Below are 9,028 nucleotides of genomic sequence, written 5' to 3'. Positions count from 1 at the left end.
TTTCACCAACTGTATCAACCTGTTCTTCTTGTACATCTCCCATGTGTTCATCATGCATCACACAAGGAGGAATAACTGGATCCAAATCAACACGGTATTCACTGAGAGACTCTGCCTTTTTCTGATCCAAGTCTTCAATGGTTTGATCTTCAAAGAATACGACATCTCTGCTTCGTATGATTTTCTTGTTAACTGGATCCCACAATCTGTAACCAAACTCCTCATGCCCATAACCCATGAAGATACATTGCTTGACTTTGCTATCAAGCTTTAACCTCTCGTCTCTAGGAATATGGACGAATGCCCTGCAGCCAAACACTCTCAAGTGCTCAAAAGAAACATCTTTCCCTGTCCAAACCCTTTGAGGAATGTTACCATCCAAAGGGACTGAAGGAGAAAGATTTATCAAGTCAACTGCTGTCCTCATTGCCTCACCCCAAAAATGTTTAGGCAATTTTGCATGAGAGAGCATACACCTGATTCTCTCACAGATGGTTCTATTCATTCTCTCTGCTACTCCATTATGCTGCGGAGTCTTGGGCACAGTTTTCTCAAGCCTGATCCCATGGCTTTTGCAATACTCTTCAAACGGTCCTCTGTATTCACCACCATTGTCTGCACGGACGCATTTTAACTGCCTTCCAGTTTCTCTTTCAACCTTCATATGAAAGACTTTGAACATACCCAATACCTGATCTTTGGTTTTCAAAGCAAACACCCATACCTTTCTAGAGTGGTCATCAATAAAAGTCACATAATAAAGTGCACCACCTAGAGTTTTAGTGTTCATAGTGCAGACATCAGTGTGAACTAAATCAAGAATATTAGACTTTCTTGATGAAGAAGATTTTTGAAAAGAAACTCTTCTTTGTTTTCCAACAAGACAATGAGTACAGGGTGTTAGTGACGTACCTTTATTATTAGGTAGGAGCTGTTCCTTGGCAAGAATCTGAAGTCCCTTCTCACTCATGTGACCAAGCCTCTTGTGCCATAGCTCAGTGGAGTTTTCATTCTCAACAACAATCGCATCTCCCTTGACTAGTCTTCTAGCTGTCTTGTAGAGAGTGTTGTCTTCTTTCCCCTGGCTAAGATAAGAGAACCCTTGCTCAGTTTCCACTGTCCACCTCCAAGGTAATTGTGGTAGCCTTCATCATCAAGTTTCCCAATAGAAATCAAGTTGAAGCGCATTTCAGGAACATGCCTGACATCCTTGAGAATCAATTTGCACCCAATGCTGGTTTCTAGCTGTATATCTCCCATGCCCACAACTTTACACTTTGCTTCATTTCCCATCCTAACCCAACCAAAATCGCCACTGGTGTAGGAAGAGAAGAAATCTTTATGTGGAGTAATATGAAAAGATGCTGCTGTATCAACTACCCACGTAGATTCATCACATGCGAGATTAGCATAAGCTTCATCAAAAGCAAATACCACATCACCATCAGATGCAACTGCTGCAGTGTCTTTTTCTTCTTGACGTTCTTCGTCTTTTCCTTTCAACTATTCCCTCTTAAACTTTCTGCAATCTCTTCTTATATGCCCAGGCTTGCCACAGTGAAAACATTTTATGTCCATTTTTGAATAGGACTTTCCTCTTGACTTGTCACGACTGTCATACCTGTGAGGTTTTCTGCTTTTACTTCTCCCCCGCCTTTCTATAACAAGTGCCTCTGAATGAGAAGAAATACCTTGCTCTTTCCTTCTTGCCTCTTCATTGAACATGCTGTCTTTTACCATACCCATAGTTATCACACCATTGGGAGCCGAATTACTAAGTGACACCACCAACGTTTCCCAACTGTCTGGCAAAGAACTCAACACAAGTAATGCTTGCACCTCATCATCTAGTGCAAGTTTCATGGTAGACAACTCGTTCAACATTCCCTTGAAAATTACTCAGATGCTCCGTAACACTATGCCCATCTTTGTACTTCAAATTCACAAGCCTTCTTATCACAAAGGCTTTGTTTTGAGCAGTCTTTCGTTCATAAAGACTCTCTAACTTCTGCCAAAGACCATAAGCATCAACTTCTTTGGCTACGTGATGAAAGACACTTTGATCAACCCACTGCCTAATATATCCAACGGCTTTCCTATTCAATTTCTTCCAATCATCGTTGGTTGCAGTAGCTGGTTTGACACCTTTCAACTCAATGGGGTCAAACAATTCTTTGCAATACAAAATATCTTCCATCCTAGTCTTCCAAATTGAATAATTGGAAGCTGTGAGTTTAACCATGCTATTAGATGACTCTTCCATTTAATTCACACAAGAACTCCACACAAACAATGAACCAAAGGCTCTGATACCACTTTGTTAGGGGTGAACACCAATTTCAGATGCTCAGCGGAATTAATCTACCCCTCTTTGTGCAAATTAAATAGTAACACAATAGCAAAATAATAATCAAGCAAACCCACAAACAAGACACCAAGATTTTTACGTGGAAAACCCTCCAATGCGAAGGTAAAAACCACGGGACCTAGTCCAGTTAAATCTTCCACTATCAACAATAATGAGTTTACAATTTGTCTTCCCTAGAGAAATATCTAGAGGTTATCACCACATCAAGAATACATGCATTCTTGGATTAAACATAAATTCATCACCCTAAAGTGGATTCCAACAAGAATAAAGAAAGATCTCACCAAGTGGGTATTAGCAACCAAACGATTGGAGAGGAATTCCAACGATCGACACCAGTCAATACGTAGCACTCGTCGTCAGGAGCAATACTCTAAAATTGCATCAAGATCGAACCACAAACGACCTTCCAATCTCTGACGGATGTTCTTCTTTTTCTTTTTCTTTTTCTCCCTGCGCCGCGCGCTTCTTTCTTTCTTCTCGTTCTCTTTCTCTGAAAGAAAGAGATATATATATATATATAGCACACAAAGGGTTTTAAAACCCTTAGTGTTGCTGCCACGTGGGTTGGTCCCCACATAAAGAGGGACCACCCAACAGAAGCTCAATGAACTACGGCCCTGCATGCATTAAGGAAGGAGTTTCAATATATCTGGGCTACTCCATGGTCGTTTCAGCCACACAACTTTGTTACTTAGTGAAAAGCTCTCAAGGGATTCAGCAGCACAACTCAAGAGGAAGGGAAAGAAGAAAATGATTGAATTACACTATTGATGTACAACGGTGCTGCTTTGCTCACATAGAGGCTATTATAACATATGAGATGCGATTTCAAATGTTATAAAAAACTTTGCTTTCTCTTACTAGAAGCCAACTAATTTTCAGATGAAATAATCAAAGAATCGATCCAACACACAATCTGAAGATACATAGAAAAATTTGGTAAAGTCTCAAGGAGTCACATCAAAGAACAAAATCCGTTTAATTCATCCATTTTAATATTTCCATAGCAATACAAAACACTTAAAATAAACTCTGAACAAAACCCTAAATATAATATAATTGACTTTTGGCCAAACCCGAATTACAAAATATCAACACTTTTAAAAATTAAATACTAATTGATAGAGTATTTGATATTATTATACTTTATTATGTTTCCTTATAGATTTTAGGGTTTAGTTTAGGGTTTCTTGCCCACTACTTCTTCTCTCTTTATAAATAGAGAGTTATGTAAACATATCATAATATAGAAGATAATATAAACTAGTCAATATAATGTAGTCCTTATATGCTTCCGCTCTCTCTCTCTCTCTCTCTCTCTCTCTCTATTTTCTCTCTCCTTCCACTTTCTAATATATTTAACACTAGTAACGTAAGGACTGAGTTTTCCTCCAAACTGGATTGGAGAAATTCCTCCAACCTATTTTATAAAAATGACATGTATAACTTTTTCACGTGAAAAACACATGTTTTTTAAATAGCATGGGAGAAATATATGCTTTTTGAATAAAATTTCTTTCAACTTTGTCCTTGCAATTTTAAAAAATGTGATTCTTATATGAAAAGTGACACATGTCATTTTTATAGAATATGTTTGAGAAATTTCTTCCAACCTGATTTGAAGGAAAACTCAGTTCATAACATAATTACTTAATAAAAGTATAAAACTAAGGGCCCGTTTGGTTTGCTGAATAGACTATTGGAATGGAATTGTCTAAAGGAATAGACAAGGTTTTTTTTAAAAAAAAAATCCACCCACAGTAGGCCCTGGGTGGCACGACCACCCTCGCACCTTCAACCATTTTTTTTTTTTTTTTTTTAATTTGAGTTTTGGAAAAGTTAGAAATCATATGGTTTTTTTAGCAATTGTGGTTCAATTCTAATTATAAAATATGTGTTGCTACCAAACTATAAATTAGAACAAGTATTCAATTCTAACATCTTCTATTCCTAGTAATACCTATTTAGTTTCCTAACAAAATACCTATTCCACAAACCGAACGAATCATAATGACTAAATTAACTCTCTTGCCTTCCCGCATCATAATTCATTTCACAAGTAGCACCAGTCGCTTTCAGTCCTCGCTTCGACTAAAACTTTTAGAGGCCTTTTACCAAATATCGACACCGCGTCTCACGCTGAACCGGACATGAACTCCCGGTCTCCCTCCTCAAATACACTCTTCCCCAGCCACAACACTTTAACACGATTTGGAGAGGAGAAATTAAACCGACAATAAAAGAAATTTCAGAGGGAGGTCGGTGGAGAATTAATAGAGAATCATTTTGGATGATATGCCATTTTTGCTTTCTATTTTAACTTGTCAAAGAAATACAACAAGTTAATTATATATATATATATATATCACTTTTTCAAGACCTGTGACGCCTATGATTTTTCTGAATGGTACATAAACACAACACGAAAAAAGGCACCAAAAAAAAAAAGAAAAAAGAATGAAACAATAATATATATATTTATTTACCTCAGCTTTAACGGCGATGAAATTGGATGAAGGCAATCAGTACGGAGGCGAAGTCAGGGAGTTCTCTTCAGATAACAGAGTCCCAGCTCCGGTTAGATCTCCGATTCTGAAAGCCTCAATCTTCACCTTCCTCAACTAAAGATTCACAGCGTAACTCTGTTTAGAGGAGCCCAAAGGTTTTTGCTTTTGAAGTGCATGTGTTTGGCTTTCTTAACGGCTAAGGCGAATCTTTTTATTTTCTTCAAAAAAAATCAAACGTCTCTCAAACTAGAAGGGAATAGGGATTCTCATTATCTCCTCACACTTCAATTTGCATCAATACCTTCCCAAATTATTAAAATTTGTCAAAGAATAATAAAAATAAAAATAATTTAAAATTCTAATTTTTTTTTTTTTTTTAAAGGCAGGATCATATTTTTGGTTTTTCTTTTATACCCTTTTTAACAGAATTTATAAGGCTATTTTCGTCTTAAAATTCTAAACTTTAATCTGCGAAAAAAGTTTAAAGGGACATTAACAATAAGAAATAGTTTGAGAGGTATGCAGACTAGCTCTTGCCACCTTTTTTTTTTGGCTTATAATTCGCTTCAAGGTAATTGCCCGTGTGAATTAAATTTACTTCTATCACTTTTATAAAATTTGATGGGATTTGGCTTAAATGCAGTAAAAATCTATAACAAATTTGTGTGGAACTTACGTAAATTCACAAATTAAATTATGTATTTATTAAATTTGTAAAAAGAGATAGTTGAAAGATAATGGAGAGAATGATGTATAACATGTGTTGGTTCTTGTGTTGACTTACTTCAGTTCCAAAATGCAGATACTATTGTTTATGGGCTCAAACATTAATATAGAATGCTCAAAATATAATCTTCACCGTTCATAATGTAGATTCATGTGTTATGAACGTCCCTGCAAAATTTCAGCTCAATCGGACCATAAACGCCTATCGATTGGAGCTGTTGATCAAGACTGGACAGCATTTCCAAAATGCTGTTTCACCCATTGCATGCCTTGTCCGGACAGGCCTTCCCCGGGTTCGGACCGCATTTCCAGAAACCTTATTTTTACTCCGCAAGGCCCTGTCTGGACAGCCCATTAACCTGTCCGGACACCCCGTAAGTTTTAGGCCAAAAAACGTGATTTTAAGTGGATTAAGTCTAGGGTTTTGTCGGGAGTATATATACATCATTTTAGAAGAGAGAGGCACGAATTTTCACTCCAAGAGAATTCGTCGGAGGCTGTACTAAGAGAGATCATATGTGGTGAGCGTTAAATTAAATTTCTTAGAGTTTTAGTTATTCCTTTGATAAATCTACGGTTGAGAAGTCTATCGGAAGGGTCCGGTAAATGAGAATCACGTTGAAGAAGATTGTGAGCAAGGAGACGAGTTGTAGGCTTGTCGATCTTACAGAGCCAAGGTTTTGCAAAGAGTTGTAAGTGTTCCTAGTGTCTGTAATCTCTGGATAATCTTTTGATAGTGATTTCTTGGGTTTGGCTGCCTCGGAGAGGTTTTACTTTTAGATCGGTTTCTAAAAGGTTTCCTCTTCGTAACAAAAATATTTGTGTCTGCCTCTTTATTGCTTTATATATTTTTGGTGATTGAATTGTTTATTGATTCATAGTATTAATTCCGCATAAATTGTGATAAACAAGTTTTTGGAGTCGGCATAGCGTTTTTCAACATGTAATCTTAAACAATAGAAAACTTAATATCTTGGATAAACATAAATAAAATGATAAAAAGGAAATGAACTAGTAGTTAGGTATAAAGCAACTATGTTATTTGATAAGGTAAAAAGAGACAATATTATATTTCTCCAATTTATTCATTATATATATATATATATATATATATATATATATATATAACCCTTACATAGGTCTATTTCCAATTTTTTACGGACAGTTGGGATGTAAAGGAGTACTTTTAATGTCTAGCAACAGGCCTGCCGCTATAACAGCCCCAAACAATAAGAAAGCTGATCAATTTTGGTCTGCCGCCTATTGTCAGACGTCTTCCACTGAAAAACATTAATAAATAGCTCAAAACATAAAATATTTAAAAGTTTTGACATGTCCACACAAGAGGGGGAGGAGGATTCGAATTAATGACCATCGCTTCATTAGGCGTGGTCCTAGCTGATTGAACTACCTCTTGTGGACTAAAATATTTAAAAGTTAATACTACATCCAAATCAGAATTTTTTTCAAAATATATATATAATCTAAAAACCATTAACAAAATAAAATATGTCTCTCTGGATAATAATAACATTAATTTGAGGAGAAATCCTTAACTGCGGATATAACATCAATTTTGCATTCAATGAGCAAAGCATCATCCAACAAATAGCCTTTTGATGTGTCCTTGAGATCTCTCACCGCCAAAAACTTGCGGAAACCATAGCCGGCGCCGGATTTAGAGAACCAGTAATCAGCTGTAAGGTAAGAGTCGGTCATATTATTAGATTTACTTAAATTGATTTTTCATGTAAATTTTTAGTAACAATTTTCTTCTGTTCATGTCAAAAAGAAATGAAAGTTTGTGGCATTTTTTGTGAAAATAAAGAGATCGAATAGACCTTTTGTTTTTTTTTTCTAATAGATAAAGAGAATAGACCTGTATGTTCAAAATGATTGCTATTGATTTGGCTCCTTATTAGCAACTTGAATTTTGCGTACAATTTTCTGTTGGGAGAAAGACTTTTTGAATCATCTAATCTCAGATAGAGAGATAAGTTTGTGTTGAGTCCGATTCCACTTCCCTCTGGCTCGAGCCTCAACTTCCTATATATCCAAAATACAAAGACAAAGATTGTAAACTAAAATATTGTAAATTGAGATCATTGATATACAAGAGCTAGCAAAACTTCAATCATACCATTTTCGACCTCCAACAGTGAATTGCTCAGAGAAATAAACTTTATCTTTCAAGGCCGTATAGTTGTCAATCTTCCAGGTGAAATAATTACGTTGAGGTTGACATATCATGTACAAACTCTCTCCTTTACAAATACCTTTAATAAAAAGAACTTCCACCCCAAAAACACAAGTGTCATCAAGAAGATAACCATTTGATGAATCATTGAGAATATCATGGGAAAGCAACTGGGCGAATCCCCATTCAGTCTTCAAGTTATGGAAGCGTTTTACTCTCTCATTTGTATCTAAGTTGTTGAGGTTCACAAGCAATTATAGTCACTTATCAAATCCCAAACATAATTAAATATTATAGCAAGGTATATATATCCAGATGGACAAATTGCAAAGCAAAGCTTTAAACTTAATCTCAAGTACCTTGGATAATTAGGTACTTGTCTCGGATTTGATCAAAAACAAAGAATTTTATTATGTTCACGTTAACCTCCCAGCCATGTGGAAAATCTTTGGTATCTGTTATTTCCAAGTATAGAGAGATGTGACCTTTCCCATTGCTATTCTTTCTCCCATTTGGGTAGAGTACCAATCTCCTAGATATTGGATACCAAAATTCTTACATTTTACTATTCGAAACAAAAAAAGAAAAAAAAGAAAAAAGAAAGTAACAGCTGAAAGAAGAAGTGTCCAGATGATACAGTACCATTGATACCCCTCAACTTCAAACTGACCCGAGTGACATTTTTCCTCCTTCATCCCTAATAGTAATGAAAAATTCTTGATTTGAAATGTATAATGAGGTGCGGGGAGATCTCTAGTTGATCGTATCATTCCTGAGATTTTTTTTTTAAAAAAAAATGATTGAAAAGTATAAAGTTCCAAATCTATGATGTGAAACATTTGGGTAATTTATTCAGCATAATTAATAACAATTAACAAACTACTTGCGATACTTTTTTAATAATTAATACTAAATAAAATAAAGCAAGTCACCAAAAATCAGAGAGCGAGCAAGAGAGAGAGAAGACCAATTGCATCATTGTCAGCAGGCCGGGGATGCGAAGTTTTATTTCCCATGTCTTTCTTTTGAATTCGTCTTTCTCCCGACGGTTCTAAGTAACGTAAGGGGTTTTTGACAATTTGTTACGGCATTTTCATATTTGTGTAGCCGTATTAGTTTTATGTATTAGGCTTATACTATGTTAGTATAAGTCGGTTAACCCTAGCCAGAGTTATAATATTATTTTAGAATCTATGCTGACTCAGCCCTAACACACTTATGGAATGT

General features: G+C 35.8%; 1 protein-coding gene across 1 annotated transcript; it reads right to left on the bottom strand.

Moving 5' to 3' along the window:
• Positions 1-7,137: 7,137 nt before the first annotated feature.
• Positions 7,138-8,496, bottom strand: LOC132190997 (uncharacterized). The gene is made up of 5 exons (XM_059606020.1): positions 8,444-8,496; positions 8,161-8,333; positions 7,745-8,030; positions 7,568-7,650; positions 7,138-7,301 (listed from the first exon to the last, which is right to left on the bottom strand). Exons 1-5 carry the CDS (start codon positions 8,494-8,496, stop codon positions 7,138-7,140), a joined length of 759 nt encoding a protein of 252 aa, XP_059462003.1.
• Positions 8,497-9,028: the final 532 nt, after the last annotated feature.

This window comes from Corylus avellana, chromosome ca8 (genome assembly GCF_901000735.1).
Source record: "Corylus avellana chromosome ca8, CavTom2PMs-1.0".
Classification (NCBI taxonomy): Eukaryota; Viridiplantae; Streptophyta; class Magnoliopsida; order Fagales; family Betulaceae; genus Corylus; species Corylus avellana.
The sequence above is the reverse complement of the archived record's forward strand: the minus strand, read 5'-3'. Positions and strand labels throughout refer to the sequence as shown.

Coding starts and splice junctions, on each gene's coding strand:
- LOC132190997 (XM_059606020.1), bottom strand. CDS start 8,496: ATGAAGGAGGAAAAATGTCACTCGGGTCAGTTTGAAGTTGAGGGGTAT. Junction 8,334..8,443: donor GAAGTTGAGGGGTATCAATG/GTACTGTATCAT, acceptor TCCAATATCTAG/GAGATTGGTACTCTACCCAA. Junction 8,031..8,160: donor CAAGTACCTAATTATCCAAG/GTACTTGAGATT, acceptor TCAACAACTTAG/ATACAAATGAGAGAGTAAAA.